Source organism: Pangasianodon hypophthalmus, chromosome 23 (assembly GCF_027358585.1).
Source record: "Pangasianodon hypophthalmus isolate fPanHyp1 chromosome 23, fPanHyp1.pri, whole genome shotgun sequence".
Taxonomy (NCBI): domain Eukaryota; kingdom Metazoa; phylum Chordata; class Actinopteri; order Siluriformes; family Pangasiidae; genus Pangasianodon; species Pangasianodon hypophthalmus.
In genome coordinates this window covers 18,303,870-18,325,787 of record NC_069732.1, presented here as the reverse complement: position 1 = coordinate 18,325,787, position 21,918 = coordinate 18,303,870, and the positions used below count along the sequence as shown (strand labels likewise).

At 38.3% G+C, this 21,918-nt stretch overlaps 1 protein-coding gene across 4 annotated transcripts; it reads left to right on the top strand.

Annotated features, from left to right (window-relative positions):
- The first annotated feature begins 2,082 nt into the window (after window positions 1–2,082).
- nprl3 (NPR3-like, GATOR1 complex subunit) lies at window positions 2,083–21,895 on the top strand. Of its 4 annotated transcripts, none has more exons than XM_026929695.2 (14): window positions 2,083–2,915; window positions 4,373–4,442; window positions 9,162–9,200; window positions 10,029–10,161; window positions 10,959–11,033; window positions 14,555–14,723; window positions 15,274–15,355; window positions 15,510–15,647; window positions 16,220–16,376; window positions 17,558–17,664; window positions 17,848–17,977; window positions 19,550–19,739; window positions 19,850–20,042; window positions 21,503–21,895. In XM_026929695.2, exons 1-14 carry the CDS (start codon window positions 2,726–2,728, stop codon window positions 21,666–21,668), a joined length of 1,839 nt encoding a protein of 612 aa, XP_026785496.2. In that variant the 5' UTR covers window positions 2,083–2,725; the 3' UTR covers window positions 21,669–21,895. The 4 variants fall into 4 exon arrangements, with proteins under 4 accessions (XP_026785496.2, XP_034154422.1, XP_034154423.1 ...); XM_034298531.1 differs by having other exon boundaries at window positions 2,084–2,915; window positions 14,555–14,708; XM_034298532.2 differs by lacking the exon at window positions 9,162–9,200 and having other exon boundaries at window positions 2,084–2,915.
- The last annotated feature ends 23 nt before the right edge of the window (window positions 21,896–21,918 follow it).

The window sequence follows — 21,918 nt, the reverse complement described above, 5'->3', positions numbered from 1 at the left end:
TCACTCCAAAAGTGCCATTATGTCCTCTTCCATTGATCGAGATCCCTTTCGAAAGGACCCTTTGAGGTCACACAGTGAGTTGGAGTCAACTATGAGGTCAGGCGAACAGATAGAGGTGATGCACTTGAAATATACCACCTCAGAACTCCTGAAACCATGGATGGAGGTGGTCCCTGTGGTTCTGACAATGGAGGTTCCCAAGAGGGAGGAGCCAGGAGATAAATCTAAAAGGTACGGCCCAATTCACCCCTGTCCCCTCTGGAGACAAGCTTTCACCGCCCTAGAGAGCACAGGTTGCCGGCTGCAAGGGGATTTTTCCAGTGTGTTTTTTTGTCTCTACCTGGTCACACAGATCTCATAGAGTACTACTTTAAGTTCCTTCCAAACCACATTTTTTGGTGTGGTTGTATGCAGCCAACCCTACTGTTTACCTGAGCACAAAAAAAAGTGGTTTGGAAGGAACTCAAGGCTATGCTTATGGGAGTAATCGAGGTGTCCAACAGTCATTGGCGCAGCTCCAATCTGCTGCACTTGGGAGCTTTGGCTGCAGGCCAGATGGATCCCTTGCCAGAGTCGGGCAGTGGGGTGGGGTTATGTGGCAGCAGAGGTGTGGTCAAGCATCAGCTGCAGATGGAGACGAGGCGCTTTGAACTGGCAGGTAACATCTTTGTGAAAAACATTTTGTTTTTCCGGTTCAGTTGTTGAGTGTGTGCCCAAACACACCTGATGGAGAAATAAAATGAGCCCCATAGCTCTGTCAAAGTCTGCCTGTCTCCCAAGTTCTCCTTCCCACCCTCCCTCACACATATCGGGTTCTACAATGCTGTTATGGTAGATATCAACATTCTTCTCCTGGTTGCAGAGGTGGAGCTACTTCTGCATGACAATTTTCAAAGATTTCAAAGCACTGCATGAGGCCCTTGTTGGTCTTGAACAGTTAAACTGCCCACTGTTCTTCAGAAAAATTCTCCAGGTCCTGCACATTATTTGGTTTTCCAGCATCTTCTGCATATTTGACCCCTTTCCAACAACATCTATATGATGTTGAGATCCATCTTTTCACACTGAGGACAACTGAGGGACTTTTACCCAACTATTACAAAGGGTGCAAAGATTCACTGATGCGCAAGAATGCAACTCGATACATTAAGAGCCAGGGGGGTGTAAACTTTTGAACAGGATGATCGTTATCATAGATTGTTAACTATCACAGTTAGAAAGGCAGTTGGAGGCAGTTAGAAATGGCAAAGCAAGAGCAGTTTAAATCTTTATTAAATCTTTAACTCATATAATGATCATTATGAATATAAACACTAGCCATAAATAACTAAATAGTATATTATGATGCATTTAAATTATTATTATTATTAGTAGTAGTAGTAGTAGTATTTTATAATAAAAAATAATTTGTGCTTCATTCCTGTATGTTGTAGTGTCTGTGTGGTCCCAAGATTTTTACATTTGCATACAATTGTTTGTACAGATGCTTGTGGTACCTTCAGTTGCTTGGAAATTGCTCCTAAGAAGGAACTGGACTTGTGAAGGTCCATGTTTTTTCTGAGGTCTTGGCAGAGTTGCATGGATTTTCCCATGGTATCAAGGGCAAAAAGGCACTGTCTCTAAATGGCTCTTAAATACAGCCACAGCTGCACTCCCAATTAACGCCTAATTATGATAATTGGCCAATCAACATCTTCCAAGAGTTATTACATCTTCCAGACTGTAGAACCTTCCAGCTGTTTAATTAGACAGTCAACTTGGTGTATTTAAATTTTTGACATATTGGAATTCTTTTAAAATGTAGTTTGTTTACTTTTACCTGCACATTTATGTATAATTATTATGTATAGTTAACCTGTAAAGTATTAGCTGAGAAAAGTAAAAGAAATCCTTAATCCAAATGATAGAGTTTTAACCATATTACAACTGTTCAAACACCAAGTGGACACAAAAAACATTCAAGATATAATGTTGCGTCATTTTTTTCAGGCTTATTTGACAAAGGTTTAAGTATAATAAAAAAGCACAGACTATTTTTTTCCAGTCATTGCTACACAGACAAATCTAAGCTGGAACGGAAGCGGAACCTCCCGTGAAGTAGATGTTGAAGCACGAACTGATTTAACTGTCGGACGTTTTGTTTGTTAGATATTATGTGTGTTTCAGCGTTTAAATAACAGTCATGTATTGCAGGCGAGTTAATATTTACTTTGTGATATAAATGTGTTTTAGATGTAGAGATCGGCAGTATAATATTGGATGCTTTGTGTCCTACGTCACGGTAAAGTGCAACTTAAAATATATAGCAGTAGAAGCAAACTGTACTCGCCGTCATGTTTGCACCAAACGCAGAGCAGATGAGTATCTCTGGTAGACTGCTCGATACTTTACGTGAAATACACGTTGTCAGTTGACCGGTGATTAATTAAAGCAACTTCTAATCTATCATGATTATACCTAGCCACGTTGTTGCCTTTGTCGTCATCGGACACAGCTTGCTTAAATATTAGGTGTCAAGGACGATTACAGTTGACTGTAGACAGTTTATTCTACCACACAGTATAAGTTCGCCCAGTCTACAGTTACACAGTTGCATGCTTTCACATTAGCAAGCTTCCTGTCGATTAACGTGCAGCAAATCTTCTGATAGGTCAGGCTTGCTGGCCGTGTTTATTTTACAAGCTCTTATTTGTATTGTTTTGCCCAATACCTCTTAAAAGACAATATGTATAAACAATCCTCGCTAGATTTAGATCACAAGCCAAAACCCAAACCACCAGACAACACCTTTCAGAAGAATGGAGAAAAAAACAGTCCTATAAGTGTAATTCTGGTTAGTTCAGGAAGCCGTGGAAACAAACTGCTCTTTCGATACCCATTTGTAAGGGTGTCTGAAACCACATCATCAGCTGCAAGTAAGTGTCCTGCTAAATCTGGGATTTTGGTTCTTCTACTGTGCTTCAACGGCAAGGTGTCCTAGGATTCAAGAAAATACTGCGTAACGTAAACGTGTAACTGTGTAATGTAAATGTGTGCATTTCCTCTTCTGCCATGTCTGGGCAGTGGTGGTGGCTCAGTGGACCAGTGTTACGAACTCTTTTCAGGGGAAAGTAGCTAATGCGTGCACAAAAATTTGCTAGAGATTATCATTTTCATATCCATTGAATTGTCATGATCATTTGTATATCAAAACATTTTGCTTGAAGAAGATTTCCTGAAGATGATGGAGTTTTATCAGAATGGAAAATAATAGATTATTTCTTATACAAAGAAGTCATCTTTGGTACAGACACTACAGACTAACTATTTACGTATTTACAAAATAGACTGGGTAGCCTTCCTCACAGCTCCAGGTTTGACCTGAGCTCAGGTTCCTGTCTGTGTGGAGTTTCGCATGTTCTCCCTGTGTGTTTGGTGGGTTGCCTCTGGGTTCTCCAGTTTACTCCCACTGTCCAAAAAAAAAAAAAAAAAAAAACATAAAAGTTGGTGCACTGGCTATACTAACTTGCCCCTAGGTGTGATTGAGTGTGTGAATGTGTGAGTGAATGGTGTCCCATCCAGGTGAATTCTCCCACCTTGTGACTCCGATCAGGATAAAAGGGTTGGTGAAGATGAATGAAGAGTCAAAACAACTATTTACATATTTAGACTATATTGTCATTTCGATCAAGTACGCAGACAAAAGGAAGCAGTGGTAGTGACCATAGACACAAGGCATAATGTTTACTGATGGAATAACTCACTTGTATAGCCAAGAATAATAATAATAAAAAAAAAGGTGCAGGGGAATCAAATAATTCTGATTAGTGATTGGTTGATGGGAACATAGAACAACTCAGTCAGGCTTTACACACGGTGAGTCGACCGTACCTGCTCTCTCAACTCATATAAACAGAATCAGAATCAGAATTAGCTTTATTCGCCAAGTGTGTGCACAAGGAATTTGTTGTGGTTTTTTTAAGGTGCTCTAGGTACATACATGCATACATTCATACATATCTTACATGAGAACAGAAAACATTTAAATAGTAAGACTTAACAATAAAAAATAATAATGTGTATGAATCTGGAACAGAAGATTTATGTACAGATTTACAGCAGCTAGATTTGTTTCTAGGCTCTTGTTTCAAATAAAATTGCTAAAGTGGTCTAAAAATTGTCAACTCTAAGGTGATACTGAGTTGACAAAACTGCTTTTGGCTACTGATCTGAAGGTTGAGTTCAAATCCCAGCACCATCCAGCTGCCACTTTTGGGTCCTTGAGCAAAACATGTAACCCATAATGCTCAGTTGTATCCTGTCTTAATTGTAAGTCACTTTGGATAAAAGCATTGGCCAAATGTGTAAATGTAAGTTTCTTATTTGTTTAAAGCAAAACAACGAAGTCCATATGCTCTGAGGACCACCAGTGATGCCACTGAGGACCAAGATGGAGATTCACGGTACTGTGCTCTATGACTCTTAAATGTTGATTCCTGAATAGTGTTTTAAAACATGTATAAGATGAAGTTTGAAGGAATACTGGAGCAATTTTTGCAACTTTTCAATTTCTTCTCCAACGTTTTCTTTCATCAAGCCAATGTAATACAACAAGACATTATAAATCTCTGAAATCTCCAATATGTGGTCTATAAATATCAGAAGGAAAAATGTTTAACATGTTTCTTGAGCGATCAGATCGCAAGTGGTTGACCACTTGTGTTGGTATTTTGTGACTACTTACATCATTTCCTCAGGAGTGACAGAGGATGCTGCTTACATTTATTACACCCGTCTCTTTCTCCATCTGCTGTCAGGCAAAATATCCTGCAGACTCTTCATTATGTACCTGTACAGGCTTTTCCAAATTTAGCTAGTTAGTTAACAGGTTTTGGATGGCGTGCTTCCCAACCAATGTCTTGCAATGATAATTATACAGGCCAAGATTTAATGCAAATACATACTGCATCTTTTAGGGCTGGGCAATATCACAATATAATCTGAATGTTGTTATAAGTTTTTGGTAATATGGTATTTATATTGCCCACCCCTAACATTTTATATTAAAATGATCTATATCTTCTAATCTCAGTGCTTGTACCTGCTTTTTTATATTTATTTTTCTTAAGTCAAACCTATTTGCTATAGCTAGGACTTATGTTAGGAATATTTAAGGTCATTATATCTCATCTTGGGTTCTGGAGAGCCAATAACATTAAACTCAAACCTACTGGCTCAACCTTCCCCCTCTCTTTCTGCTGCTTATGCTTGCCTATGCTGCCACATACCCGCACGAGCTGACTCAGGCCAAGGAGCTGTCCGGCCTGTAGCCCACTACTAGCCAAAAAGTACACACAGAACCGGACCGACCCGTCAGCCTTGGGCACCAAACCCACAGGGCTGCTCCAATCACTGTGGGACTACTTGATTACTCCCATAGTCTTGTGTTCCTCCCAAACTGCATTTTTCTTATGTTCGGGTAAATGGTAGGGGTGGACAACCACACCTGGAGGAGTCTCGATTTGGTTGCTCTGTGAGGTTTGTGCATCTGGGTAGAGGCAAAAACACATCTGAAAATTCCCCTTGCAACATGGCAACCTGTGCTGTCTGGGATGGTGAGAGATGGTCTCCACAAGGGATCAGGGTGGAATGAGCTGATTTTTGCCAGAGCCACAGGCACCACCTCTCTCCATGGTTTAAGATAATTCAGAAGAATGCCTCCACATCACTGCATTCTGAGATGCTGCGAAGAGCCACTGATTCCGTGTTGTGTAGTCCAGTAAAACTAGCACAAAGAGATGCCCTTGTCACTCTGTTCTAATGGCTCGATGAGATCCATACCAATTCTGTCCAAGGGGGCACCTTTGGGGTTGCAGACTAACCAGCTGACATTTGTGGCATGCCACGCAACACCTGTGAACATTGCCGCAAATGCCTGGACAATAGAAACGGGCCAGGTGATGATTTAGTGTTTTATCCTCCCCCAAATGCCCAGCCATGGCATTATAATGAACCGCATGGAACAGCATTTCCAAACGGCTCTTTGGGACCAAAAATTGGGTCATTTCTTCCTTAGTCCTGCGTCACTTGATATAACCTATAGTTGATAACTGAAAAATATGGGTAGGTTAGCACAACATTAGGCTGAATTTGCTGACCATCAGTCACTCTCACTTGGTCAAATGCGTATCTCATGGTCTTGTCACGTGACTGCTCCCCACACTCTGTGTCTTTTTGAAGTGAAGCTGACATCTACACTGCTTTTCTGGTGGGCACGGGATGTTCCCCTTGTGGAGAGAGAGATGGAGCATGGGGAGATGACAAGGGATTTTAAGATGATGATTTTAAGAAATGCAACACCAGGGGCCATCACTGGTTGTAGCTTTCGACTCGTTCAAGGTCAAGATCATGCTCTGTGCGTGGGTGTGCCTCCAGCTAAGTCACTTAGCTTATTGGTTATTGGCTTATTGCTGAGGCAGCATATTAGTAATGCACAAATTACAGCGTTAAAGAACCTATATCTCTCTCTCTCTCTCTCTCCCTCTCTCTCTCTCTGGCTTACGGCAGTCCCTGAAAGCACAAAGAAACACACATAAGTAGGCTGGCGGTAATAAGACGCAGATGAGAATCATTCATTTTTAAAATGTAAATTGTGCGCAGTTTTTTTTTTGTGTGTATGTGAGGCTTAGATGAGGAGCATAAAATTCATTATTACCTAAAATATGCGATCCCATTTTCTCCCCAATTTGGTCACCTGCCAGTTATCGCCTACCTGTCAATTTTGTTCCTTTGGCTCCTTGGCTGTGGCATTGTCAAGATTCAGTCTCTTGATCTCCTGATGATAGGGCAAACACATTTCCTGACAGAAAAATAATATACTAACATAGCCATTAGATTTAAATAATCAAAACCATATATCATTTGCATTGCTTGTGGTTTGGGGAACTTTTATATATATATATATATATATATTGCCCTGCTGCAGCTTAACAATAGTAATGTTGATTTGCTCTTTTTAGAGCAAGAAATAAACACAAGACAAATGTCACATTAACTGCTACCTGAAATTTTGTTTCAGGCAAGGTTTTTTATTTTGTCACTACTTTGGGCCGCTGTGAGGTTGTATGTTGTATGCTGGTAGTACTTGATTTTGAGTTGGTATCACAGGAGCTAGATGAGTGTAAAAAGTTTCAACTGTTTCCAATATTAGGTGGGGTAGTATGGAATGACTGCCATACGTGGAGATCACACTCAATATAATTGTATCATTGTCGACCATTTTTGTCACTCAAAGCCTGAATTACAAGTGAGAAAAGGAATAGTTCGTCATAGCATTACATTCAAGTAAAAAAAAATAAAATTTTTTTTTACTTGAATGTAATGCTATGACGAACTATTTTTAAATAGTTTTAAATTTTTTTTTTTTTTGCATTTTCTACCATCGTTATCTAGTTTTTGTACTTAATATTTGTATTTTGGATTGGGGTCCCTGGAGGACTAGTGGTTAGGCCACAGCGCTCTCACTGCTGTGGCCCAGGTCCGATTCCCAGCCAGGGAACCGACTCCAGCCACTGTTGTTGCGTGCAGCAGTGCGCTCTCAGTGTCGGTCCCAAGCCCGGATAAAAATTGGGGAGGGTTGCGTCAGGAAGGGCACCCGTAGTAAAAACTGTGCCGAATCAAATACGCAGACCAATGATCCGCTGTGGTGACCCCTAATGGGAGAAGCCGGAAGAGGAAGAGGAACAGCAACATTTGTATTTTGGATTGTGGAGCTGGAGAATTTTTAATTCCAAAACCTTTATATGAATACTTTAGTAGAAATAGGGTTCTATTTCTAATATGTGTTTAGGGACACTAACTCCTGAAGTTGCACACATTGAAGCTTGGTATTTTATGTGTTAAGCTCTGTTCAGTGTCATGAGTTTTTACTTGGGAGGAGGGTTAATATTTTTATTACAAAAGTATTTGTGGGTTTAATCCCACCCAAACCCACAATGACTGGTCCTCTTTATATACTGTGGATTCTCATTTGAAAAGATGAGATGTAACATCTTCAAATAATTTTAGTTATATCAATCCCCAGTGTGTTGACATACAGGAAAACAGTTATAGTTGGTGAGGAATTGCACTAGAGAGTGCATTTACTTCTTAGATTTACATTTATTAAACTGCTGAAGTGAATGGTTATGCACTGTTTGTTCAAGCTATTTCTGGAAGCAATGTTCAACCAAACTGAAATGAGCCCTGTTTCACTTTTCATTCCTCTGGTTGGTCCTGCGTTCTCTACTTGTGAGCTGTGGCAGTTATGGATCACAATTTTTAGTAACATTAAATCAAAGAAGTATGTTTGAAAATCTTTTCCTGTCCATATAGTACTTTAGTAACATAACTTGCACCAGTGTATTATTTATTTATTTATTTTAAAGAAAGACTTCTATATATATGTTTAGCTTTTGCAAGCAAAGTCTTTTTATGATTGACTATAATGCTTTTATCATCTTTAGACTAACATACTTTGGAAATGTTTGTATCCGATTTCTTCATTAATTTGTCTTCAGCGTGTCATTTTTTTGTAGTATTTATAAAAGCAAGCAATGCTGTTTACATTGTTACGTCATGTCTTGCTTAGCTGAATTTTTATTACAGTCACATTTCTTGCAAAAAGGTTGGGAACCTTTAGTTTTCTGGAATCTAGCCAAATGTAATTAATGGACAAATAAGATAAGATGGCAAAATTTTCAAAATAGTTCAGTTCAAGATAAATAGAATAATGATGTGTATTTAAAATGCAAATTGGATGCAGAAATTAATTTAGCTTAGACACAATAGAAATAATTCTGTTTAACTTTGAAAGCTAGTTTATTTTTTGTATTTGCATTTAAATACATCTAATAAAATGACGTTAGGTTTTTTTTTGTTTGTTTTTTTTTAAATGCATGTAACAACTACTTTTATATGTGCAGTATATAAATCAGCACATAGTCGTATTAGTGATATACAATGATTTGCATAGGGAGACCAATAGTTTAAGCAGACTGAGAATGGTCAGTTTCACGTATCCGTGTAAACTCAAGTCACTCCTGACTAATTTATTTTTAACATTCTTATTTGGTGAACTCAACTTGTTTGCTGCTATCTTTTTTTCCTTGTATTTCTTTTTTATGGCCATATTCCCATTTCAGAGAACAAACTCCATTAACTGATGAACAGTTGGTAGCAGGGTAAGATGAAATCATTTTAAACCACATTTCCTTTTTCCCCTAGAGCACCCCAGCTTTATTAATTTACCTTTTCTTTCTCTTGCCATTTTTTGCCATTTAGATACACAGTTTAATGTGTCTCGATGTGGGAGTCATAAAGCTCAGACAAACCTAATTCAGAAATCATGGTGCATAATTATGGTTGATGTTAATCAGTTTACATTATACCTTGAATTTTTCATTGCTTGATTTAATATCAATAAAATATATTGAAATAATTTGCCTTAATGTTCAATTTTGGTTCATGTAATTTATGATGATGAATATTTTAACTGCAAAAATGAAAAACTCCTTTAAGAAAGAAAAGAATAATGCTCACAATCCATGCACATATCCAACAAATAACAGTATTTGTTTCTTTTCATTCTTTCTGGCATAATAATTTCACTACTGATTGAGGTTAAAGGTCTTTGTAGGACCACTGACTTTTTCCAGCACTGGGCGTTTCTGGGGTTTGAATCACCTCTTTAATGAATGTCTTTAATAGATAAAGCATGAGCAGAGAAAAAACATGAGTCTATCACCTCTGCCAGAGACTGTCTTCTGAATAGTGTTTCTTCTCTTGTTATGAAAACAGTTATTCTTAGCCTAATTCATTTGATTTTAATGTCCTTCCTCTATATGTTCCCCTCTAAGGGGTTTAACTTCATATGCATTATTGCTAAACAGTTTGTTAGCCAATCAGTTTGTATTTGTTGAATGGGACCTGAATTTTAGGATCCACTCCTGCTCTGAGTTTTGGTTTGCTGATTGCTCACTGATTTATTCTGCCTTTTTTTTCCCTTAAAGATTCTCTGATATCATTCTTGCAACCATCTTGGCCACCAAGTCAGATATGTGCGGCAAAAAGTTTGAACTGAAGATTGATAATGTTCGCTTTGTGGGACATCCTACTCTTCTGCAGCCACCGCACACCATTCAGGTTAGACAACACCGAATTGAATTACACCAAAAATTGCACTGAAATAAAATCAGCTTGGATCACAATATCAGCTTAACTTAGTCTTGAGGTTTGGGCCATGTGGCAGATAGGAGACAAATTGACAAGATGGCTTTTTGGCTTAAGAGCTCCACCTACTGGCTGAGGTGGTTACAGTTAATTCTGCCTGTCACTAGAGCCAGTGTGTTTGATATGTAATAAATACAGTGGGGTAGTAGCTTGTAAATATATAATGCATTATGCTAATTACTCAGGTTATGTAAAATGTGTTTTTATGCATGTGTATTAACGACAGATAATTTTATAGGCTATTACACCTTTAGCTGTATTGTTTAGATCATTGTTCTTATACAAATTAAGCTATGTAGTGGAGTTTTTTTTTCTCTGCAGATGTTCTGCAACATTTTACCAGTATTATCAATGCAATTTACTTGAATGATATTTGTCATTATGCCAATTTATTATTTGAATAAGGAAACAAGGTGTTTGTGATCCACACAGTCAGTATTTTTGATCTATATGGACAATGTTTTGTAATCCACAAGCTAAAGGGTAGAGTGGTTTTGAAAAGGACAGAATTGATGCAGCCCACTGCACTAGTCAGCAATATAACTAGTATGCTTGATAGATCTCCCTGTGCATGTTGAGTGTGAGATTCATTTTGTAAAAGGCTTTATTTATTTTGTCCTGAAATGTTAATTAATTAATTATATATTTAACAGCAGTCTGTAGCACTATTTATTGCAAAAGGAAAAATAATTTGTTGTCTTTTTTTGTAGGTTTCCAAAACAGACCCTTCGCCAAAAAGAGAAATGCCGACCATGATCTTGTTTAGTGTTGTGTTTGCATTAAGGGTAAGAAAATGCTGACAACTCATGGCAAGCTATTTTTTTATTTTTTCATGTGCTAGAAGATTAAGTGAATCAGCTGTTTCTAATTAAAGTGAAAGCAGTAGTTTACTTTCCCAGTAAGGGAGTGGGCTCTGATAAGCCCCTGGCAACCTGTCTATCAGAACTGCACTCTTGGCTTAGTCACACTGCCCTGCCCTCACACAGCTCCACAGTGCCACTTTGACTCAGCACAACACAGTGCTTAGTCAACTCTCATAACTGCTCATATCTGACATCTGCATAACCACCTCCCCTCCCTCAAACCTCACCCGAGAGCCAACCGTGAATCAGCAAAAACACCCCACGCCTGCTTACTCAAATTGCGTTTTACGTTTTATGTTTAAAAAATGGTACATTTGATGTTTTACATTTTTATGTTTTGGATGATTGTGTAATTTAATCCTCTATGTCAGTACAGGTAATTGTAATTGATTTGTAATTGAATAGTATATTTGCACATACACTCTTTAATTAAAAAAATAAAATAAAATAAAAAAACCTTTAGGGTGCTAGAAGAAACCTTTTTTTTTTTTTTTACTTTATATATATATATATATATATATATATATATATATATATATATATATATATATATATATATATTTTTTTTTTTTTTTACATTTGCTCTGCTGGTGTTACAAACAAATAGTTTCTCTGTCACAAAATATTCCAATTAGAGCCATTTTAGTAAGCTAGAACAGATAAACAAAGATTCCTTGAGAAATCCCTTTTCCTCCCCTGTTCAGGGAAATATTTCACATCTCAGATATTGTGGTGCATTGACACATACTAATAAATATCTTCAAAATTTAGGAATTGAAGTAGTAGTTATTCTTGTGTAGTGATAATAGCATTTAATACAGTGCTTTTACTGTATACAGTAGATCCAGGTAACAGTTTTCACTCTTTAGATTAGTGTATGAAAATATGTATGATAATACTGCATACATGTTAATCGTCTTCTATCAAGCTGCTTCACTCTGCTGATGTTTTATAAGGCAGCTGGGTATTTATGTTATTGGTGTATTTATAGTGCAATTCACAATTATATATAGCAATAGCTAATACCATTAAATAATACTGCTATGACAACTTAATGACATGTGATGCAGAAACAATATGCTACATAGGGCAGATTCTTTTTAATCTGGGACCTCCATATTGAAACCACTATATACCAAAAATAATATGAAACATCCCTATATTAAAAAACAAATCATCCTTTAAGTTACAAACAATTTATGTAAAATAGGAACTCTAACAATAGGACAAACTACATATCGTTGTGGCAACAAAAAAAAATCTCTTTAGAACTGCTTATATTTTATTCATTTACTTATTTTTTTTTAAATAATAGTATTTTCTCTCAAACGTATATGTATTTATTGACACTCCAAAGAAATAAGGGTAAATCCACCTCACATAAACAGTTTTTAAAAAATGTTTCTGACTGACCATGTCATATTTGCTTCATACTTTCTGGAAATAATGTCATTATTTTCACCCAACAAATAGTGTGCAAAATTTCAGGATTGTACCTGCATTAGTTTCTGAGATATAGAGGTAAAAAGGGGATGTGGCCCTAATTCTACTGTAAAAAGAAGTGCTACAGAAAAAAGTTATTACTTTTGAACCATAGATTATAGATATAGATAGAACATTTTCAGGGATTGTTGTAAGCTGTCTAAAATAGAAGGTCCACAACTGCATATTTGCCAAATTATGGCCTGCTGAAATTTGTAAAATATAAATAAACAAATAAAATAAAATTCTTTCATGCTTTGGAGCAAAGCTGGCCCCCTATATCTCCACACTAAATCTCCACACTAAATCACATGAGATCTTTCAAAGTTAGGCAACTAGGTGTATCTCTGAAAGAACTAAAATGTTCTGATTTATGAGGTATTAAATGTGAAAAATAAACATTTTGCGCCTGTATTTCAAATGCATATTGCCCTTGTATGACAAGGTCTACCATAAAAAGTATTATACCACTTGAAAGAGCATGTTTTAAATGCACAAAATATGATGTTGGTACCTTGAATTAAACTATATTTATTAAGGTATCAAATATGCTATGGTTTACAACAAACAGAAATGTGGTCCACAACACTTCCAGTCTTTTATAATTTGTTAATAAGTTTGGCGACAGTGTGGTGTGTGATGTGCTCGCCGTGTTTCCTGTTAAAGTCCATCACAACCTTGCGACAGCTTCCCGATCCAGCCATGAGACTGATTTCAATACGTTCTTCTTTTGTCAAAGGCATTCTAAAAGGCTATCTGAAGAAATATATAATATAAATTAAGTATGAAAAATTTTGGAAGACATTTTGCAAAAAGTGTTAATTTCTCCTGTGAATGGAGACTTTTTTGACGCCCTGTATATACAGATTCCCCATTTAATATGGAAAAAAAAAGTGTGAATCTACAAATTCATGTTTTTAAGCACAAGCCTGGGAATAGTGACATTATTTTCAGAACGTATGAAGCAAATCTGAAATGGCTTCTGTTTTAACCATGTCATCTTTTCCCTGGGGTATAAATATGACATTCTGCACATATAAAGTCTTTTGTCATCTATTTCAAGGGGCAAAACCAAAGAACTTTCAGCACAAAAGAGATGTGGTTGTTGGCCTGTACAATGGATATAAAGAATACCTAAGCAGTTAAAAACACCATTAAGCACAATTAGTGCCATAACACAAAGCCAGCTCTCCATAATCATAATGACAGCTGGGAGGGTGAAAGCTAATGTCACATGTCTGAAACAGTTGGAAATTTGCCAGGGATTGGACCTATGAAAACATTGTTACCCCCACACAGTGAGCAGGATGGTGAAGGAGGAAAAAAGATCACAGTTTTAGAATTGCACGGTTTCTTGTGTTTGGCAGCATTGCAAGAAAGAATCCCACCGTAAGAGCATCTAAAAAAATGCAGTGCCTGAACATCACCAAATATCATTAAAACTACAGTTGGCATTGTGTTGTGGACAGATGAGACCAAAATCAAACTTTGTGATCATAGACACTGTCAGCATGTTTGATGACAAAAGCGAACTGCATACAAGACAAAGCACCTGATACGCCACTGTAGAATATGTAGGTGGTTCATCGATGCTTTGGGGCTGTTTTATGGCTGGTGGTTCAGGGGGTCTTTTGAAAATTGATGGAATTATGAATTCTGATAAGTGCCAGGATATTTCAGCCCAAAACCTGGTTTCCTCTTGTGAAGTTCAGACTTGGCCATAGATAGGGCTTATGTATTTCTGTATTAAATCATAATATTATTATGTATTAAATCAACACAGGGGCTGTTTAAAGAATCACAAAATTGGGCTCCTGAGTGGCACAACAGAAAAGTTCTTGCCTTATTGTTAGGAGATCATGAGTTTGAATCCCAACAATGCCAGAGTCATCTGACAGCCAAATTTTTTTTCTGTTTAGTTCTCTCACACTTGCCCTCTGTCTCTCTGCTCCCCACTGCAGGCCAATGCAGACCCATCAGTGATCAGTTGCATGCACAACCTGTCAAGGCGCATCGCCATTGCCCTGCAGCATGAGGAGCGACGCTGCCAGTACCTCACCAGAGAGGCCAAACTCATGCTGGCTGTGCAAGATGAGCTCACAACCATGACTGAGAGTGAGGCCTTTCAGCGTATGCAGCACACAACTCAAACCTTCTGTCATTCTCTTTTCCAGCCCTCTACCTACCTGTTATTAGTTACTGTTTGTGCCATGCATTATGAAATTAGCGTTAGCCCTATTGTCCAGAGATCGCAAATTTGAATCCCAGCGATGCCACATCCATTTGTGGCCGGGAGACCAAGAGAGCAAAATTGGCCATGCTCTCTGGGTGAGAAGGGCATACTTTCAACACTAGCAACACTAGCCAGTCATGGGCATCTGTGAGCTCATGCATGTAGAAATGGGCGGATAGCGCTTTCCTCCGAGTGTGTTACGCTGCCCTGTGACGCAGCATGAGCAGTAGTTCGAAAAGATGCAGGTGGCAGCTTCACATGTCTCAGAGGAAGCACATGATAGCCTTCACCCTGTTGGAATGGTAGCCGTCATATGATAGGGGAGACTTAACTGGTGGCTGGGACTACCAGTTGGTGGGTGGGTGGCTAAAGACCCAATTAGGGAGAAAATTGGAGGAGAACAAAAAAATTTAATATCACCTGAGCCTTTCTTGTTTATGATTACAGCGGATGGCACTCTACAGTCTCCCTTTCGACACATTCTTCCCAAGTGTAAACTGGCAAGAGACCTAAAGGAAGCCTATGACAGGTTGGCATTTATCCAGTACTTTTTCTTTCCTACACGCTGAAGAAAACAGTTTTTTTCACCAAGTTAGTGCTATGTTAATTTACCAGTTCACAGCGCATAATTTTTACAGCATAAAGATATTTGTGAAGGCAGTTTCTTGTGTGTTTTCCCCCAGCCTCTGCACAACTGGAGTGGTGCGACTTCACATCAACAACTGGCTGGAGGTCAGCTTTTGTCTCCCCCACAAGATCCATCGTGTTGGAGGGAACCACATTCCCCCAGACGCCTTGGAACGCAGTCTTAAGGCTATTCGGTAAGGCCGTATGTTCTACTGTGTAGAGACAGTGTGTTCAGAGTGGGGTAGAATGCACCCCTAGTGGTCAGACTCTGTCTCTATGCTATGACCGTCCTAAGGTTTTTGCACAGTTCACTATTTAGCAGTGACTGTTGCACTGAGACAGCCCTTTTTGCAACATTTATTTAATACCAAATATATATACGCCGATCAGCCACCTGCCTAATATTGTGTAGGTCCCCCTTGTGCAGCCAAATCCATCCATCACCATTAGAAAAACAAACAATACGATTTAAACACAAAAGAGAGAGATTCTTGACTTCCACAAGTCAGGTAATGAATATAAAATTACATATCCTGTTAGAAAAGAATGCAACAAATATACATCCAAATGAACACAACGATGGTCGTGGTACACAAAAATAAAAAAATTGCAATTACAGTCTCTGTCATGGATGTGAAAGCCTTATGGAAACATTAAGAAACTTGCGTTCAAATAAATACAGTGTTAAAAATAAAACTACACATGTTTATGTATTGATAGTATATCTGGAGTTGACTTTATATGCGGATATTTATTGTCCCTGAAGGCCGTACCATGCCCTGCTGCTGCTGGACAGTGAGAAAGCCCTGCTGGATCAACTCCCGCTTGATTGCTCACCTGCTCTGTTGCGGCTCATCAAGATCTGCTCAGCTATGAAGAACCTGCAGCAGCTGGCACAAGATGCTGACCTGGCTCTTCTTCAGGTGAAAAAAGTACCTTATTGTATACTCAAAATAATTGCAGTTACCAGTTTGGCAGGCCGTGCTTTTCTTAGGTTAATTAGATATTAATTAAAATTATTTTTGCATTTATCAACATGATTAATTAAATTGAGATATCAGTAAAAAATTAATGTTTGAATTGGTATTTATTATTTAATAAATAGATCATATTAGTCATATTAGTGACACACAGCACATCTGTCTTGTGCTAATTCCAGATCTTACCTCAAATGAAACTGTATTAATGCAAAATGTGATACAGTACAACTCGAAGTTTGAGAGATAATTAGTGTTGGGCAGAAAGAGTGATGAATACTATAATGTTAGTAAAAGTCAGCGGTCAGTGAAGAGTTAAACACTGAATTATGAGGAATTTAGCGTCATAGCGCATTTTAGAAAGTGATCATTTGTCTCATACTGCCATCTAGTGGACACGATTTACAAAAGTCTATAAATAGGAGAAATGTGCTTTCGGGAAAGGGTGCTAAAACCTTTTGCAGGCGGGGACCCTATTAAACTGTGAAACAATTACCACAGACCCCTTAGCACATAATATTCTTGCTATTTATTGAAGCCTTTTATATTTTATAAAGCTTTTTATTCCTGCAGTTTCAACTGACAGAAGATATAATTATACTGAACTTTGGTAATGGTTGTGATTTCACTACTGTAAAATAGATAGATAGATAGATAGATAGATAGATAAATAACAGTCCCTGGCTCTGCTTCCTGGACCCCAGGGTGCACCCTGACCCCACTTTGGTAGCCAGTGCTACACTGATTTTAATTCTTTCTTGACAGATTTACTGACTGCAGTTTTTTCTTCTTTCTTTCAAAAAAGAAAATGACTTTTGCACTTTGTATCCAGCATCAGTAGATGAAACATTATTGAACACTACATTATTGAACACTACTTTAAATATATTTACAATATATTTTTGTGAATCCATTTATTTCTGTAAAGCTGCTTTGTGACAATGTCCATTGTTAAAAGCGCTATACAAATAAAATTGAATTGAATTGAAGTACTTAATTTGTGCAGCACTGTGAGAAAACTCAATTGCAGACTGTTCTTCTCAAGTGTGATCAGTACAAGTTTTTCTGTTTGCATAGGCTTGTGAACAAACTTCATCTTTACTTTCGGCTCTCTGCTGCTTCCACAGGTCTTTCAGATAGCTGCTCAGCTGGTATACTGGGGTAAAGCCATCATCGTGTATCCACTCTGTGAGAACAACGTATACATGCTGTCTCCACATGCCAACATATTTCTGTGAGTGTAACCTGCCTCATCCTATTTCTACTCTCTTTAACCCTTGTAATTCTACCCTGCAAAAGATGATTTACTATTATAGGATAAAATGCTTTGACTGCCATGAGGCTTACTTTCCCCCACTCACTTAAATGTGCACTATTTTACCTCTTAGATATATGTGGGTTTCATGTCTCATCCTAGGTACTCTCCACTGGCAAAGCAGTTTTCCCAGCAGTTTCCTGGTTATGACCTGCCGTCCATGTTAGCCAAGTTCTCTTTACCTGTATCTCTGTCTGAGTTCAGGCACCCACTGGATGCTCCTGTACATGAGGTTAGTATTGTATGAGTCAGTATGGCTGGAAAAAAAAGCTTATCTCTCGGTTCCTCTCAAGATTACTATTTATCATGTATTTGTATGACAACAAAGATTACACATACAGTAGATATAAAACGTCTGAACACCCCTGTTAAAATGTCAGGTTTTTGTGATGTAAAAAAAAATGAAACCAAGTTAAATCATGTCAGAACCTTATTCACCTTTATTGTGAAATTGCAACATATAAAAATCAAGTGACAAACACCCAGAAATGAGTTAAGGAAAAAAAGAAAAACAAAAAACTTCCAAGACCCAGTCTGCATAAGTGTGCACACACTTTTATAATTGGGAATGTGGCAGTGTTCAGAATCAACCAATCACATTCAAATTCATGTTAAATACTAATTAGTATACACCTGACATCAATTAAAGTGACTGATTACCCCCAAATAAAGTACAGCTGTTCCTGTAGGATTTTCCTGATGATATCTGGGTACCATCCAACTAGTAAAGCCATGGGCCGTAAAGAGCTTACAAAGCAGGTACAGGAACTCACTGTTGAAAAATATCAATCAGGAGAGGGTTACAAAAAGCTTTCCAAGGCATTGGATATACCAGGGAACACTGTAAAGACAATAATCAACAAGTGGAGAAAATATGGCATGACGGTGACATTACTCAGAAGAGGACTTCCTTCTAAAATTGATGAGAAGGCCAGGAGAAAACTGGTCAGGGAGGCTGCCAAGAGGCCTACAGCAACATTAAAAGAATCGCAGCAATTTCTGGCGGATACTGGTTGTTCTCTTCATGTGACAATAATCACCCAAATTTTTCATATGTCTGGACTACGGGGTACGGTGGCAAGACGAAAGCCTTTTTTACCCAGAAAAAAACACCTAAGCCCGGCTAAAAAATAATAAAATAATAATACATCCAATCTCCCCAAAAAAATGGAATAATTTGTTATAGTCTGATGAGACCAAATTTGAACTTTTTGGCCATAATACCAAAAGATATTTTTGGCACACAGAAAAAAACAGCACATCACTAAAAGATCACCATCCCCACAGGGAAGCACGGTGGTGGCAGCATCATGCTTTGGGGCTGCTTTTCTTCAGCTGTAACTGGGGCTTTAATCAGGGTGGAGGGAATAATGAATAGCTTCAAATACCAGTCAATTCTGGTGCAAAGGCTTCTGCTAAAATACTTAAAGCAAACTTTCAAATCAACAAAGGAATGGCTTCACCAGAACAAGGTCAGGGTTTTGGAATGGCAGAGCCAGAGTCCAGATCTAAATCAAATAAAACTAATCTGAGGGGTGAACTGAAGAGGGCTGTGCACATGAGATGCCCAGCCAATTTGACAGAGTTAGAATGCTTTTGAAAAGTTGAACAGTGAAATACTGCTACATCAAGATGTTACAAACTGAATGACTCATACCCAAAAAGATTGAATGCTGTGATAAAATCAAAAAAGGTGCTTTAACTAAGTGTAAGTATAGTTTAGGGGTGTGCACACTTATGCATTTTTTTTTTTATTAGCTGTGTATGAGGCACCACATGTTGAAGTGTGTGTCTGTTGGCACAGGCACAGTTGATCCAGATGGTGGTGTGGATGCTGCAGAGGCGGCTGCTGATCCAGCTTCACACCTACGCGTGCCTGCTCGTGCCACCCAGTGAGGAACAGCCATGCCCACTAGAGGACGAGATGCCAATGGTGAACCGTGTGGCCGCACGCAGCCTCAGCACGCCCACCACCCTCAGTTTCGGCTCCCCAAGTAACATCCCATAGTTTCAGCCTCAGTTCATTTAGACTAGTATCATCAGTGTAATTCACTCTCTATCTCAAAAAGCCTAATCAGTCCTGTTTCTCCTTCTTTGTCACTAGCCAGCAGCGATGACATGACACTGACAAGCCCCAGCATGGACAACTCCAGTGCTGAGCTGCTGCCAGGCGGAGACTCTCCACTCAATAAGAGAATGACAGAGACCCTGCTGGCCAGTCTGACTGAACACGAGCGCCACGCCATCCTTAGCGTGCCTGCTGCACAAAATCCTGATGACCTGCGCATGTTTGCTAGGTAACATGAACAGTGTTTAACAAGGTTGTTTCCTGTGTAAAATCATGAAATTGTAAGTTCAAGGTGGAAATCTATATAATATATATGAATATTATACACTACCGTTCAAAAGTTTGGAGTCACTCAAATTTCACATTTTCCATGAAAACTGATGTTTTATTCATCAAATAAGTTGAAAAATGAATAGAAAATACAAGATTAGAAATACTGATTTCTGCTTGAAATAACAATTTAGTGCTTCAAACTTTGCTTTCATTAAAGAATCCTTCATTTGCAGCTATTCCAGCCTTGCAGACCTTTGGCATTCTAGCTATCAGTTTGTTGTAGTAATCTGCATCAGTTTCACTCCATGCTTCCTGAACCACCTCCCACAAGTTGGATTGGCTTGATGGGCAATTTTTTCATACCATCTGGTCAAGCTGCTCCCACAACAGCTCAATATTATAAGAAAATATGTTTGAGATCTTGTGCTGGCCAGTCCATTATAGACCAAACTGCAGCTGACTGCTTCTTCCCTAAATAGGTCTTGCATAATTTGGAGCAGTGCTTTGGGTCATTGTCCTGTTGTAGTATGAAATTGGTTTCAGTCAAGCACCGTCCACAGGGTATGGCATGGAGTTGCAAAATGGAGCGATAACCTTCCTTGTTCAAAATTCCTTTTACCCTGTACAAATTTCCCACTTTACTAGCACCAAAGCACCCCAGATGCATTTCTTCCATCATTGTTGATGGCATAAAGCACTCCTCCAGCATCTTTTAATTTGTTCTGAACCTTCTTCTCTGTGATCCAGACACCGCAAACTTGTCTGTCCATACCACTGTTGTCCAGTCATCCTCCTACCAGTCTGTGTTCTTTTGCCCATTTTAATTTTTTCAGTTTCTCAAACTAGAGACTCTGATGTATTTATCCTCCCACTTCTTTGTCTATCCTGGTTAGAGCCAGCTTATGCTGTTCTGTGAAGGAAGTAGTACACACCTTTGTTAGAAATCTTCTAATTTCTTGGCAGTTTCTCACATACAATGACCTTCATTTCCCAAAACAACAATAGACACAAATGTTGATGCTCGAGATACTTAAGTAGCCCAAAGAAGGCCAGTTTTAGTGCATCCGCTAACAATTGCACAATGGTTTTCTAATGATGAATTAGCCTTTTAACATGAAAACCTAGCTAACACAATGTGCCAATAGTCATTTACAGCACAGACAATGTCTAGACTGTATTTCTGATCAATCTAATGTTAATTGAAAATTTTTTCTTTCAAAAACGAGGCAATTTGAGTGATTCCAAATGGATGAACAGTAGCTGTACATTGGAATTATTTAAATGAATATTCTCACCAAAAGATCTCCTGGCAAACAGCAACCTGAAGCTTGCATTATGTCTCCTGTGAGCGTTTGTCATTTGTTTGCTTTCCAGCAAAAATGCAAACTTGGCTTTCTTGATTAATGTCTCCCACAGATTGCTACACTACTTTAGAGGGCATCACCACCTGGAGGAGATCATGTACAATGAGAACATGCGACGCTCCCAGCTAAAGACGCTCTTTGACAAGTTCCGCAGTGTTTTAGTGGTTACCAACCACGAGGACCCTGTCATCTCATTGTTCCAAATACCACCCGAGTAGCACAAGCCAAATGCCACATCCACCTTCCCACAACAAATTTTACACTGAACTAATATTTATTAACTGTATGCTGTGCATGATGGAAGTACTACTCATCATTTAAGTGCTTTAAATGAGATCCTAAATCCTGCTGTTAAGATTAAGAGAATGAAGGAATTCAGTTCATAAGACATGCCTAATATACTGTATGTAGCTTTTATGATATAAAATACTCTGCCTTGGTCTCAGGCCATGTAGTTTTTTTAAGGTT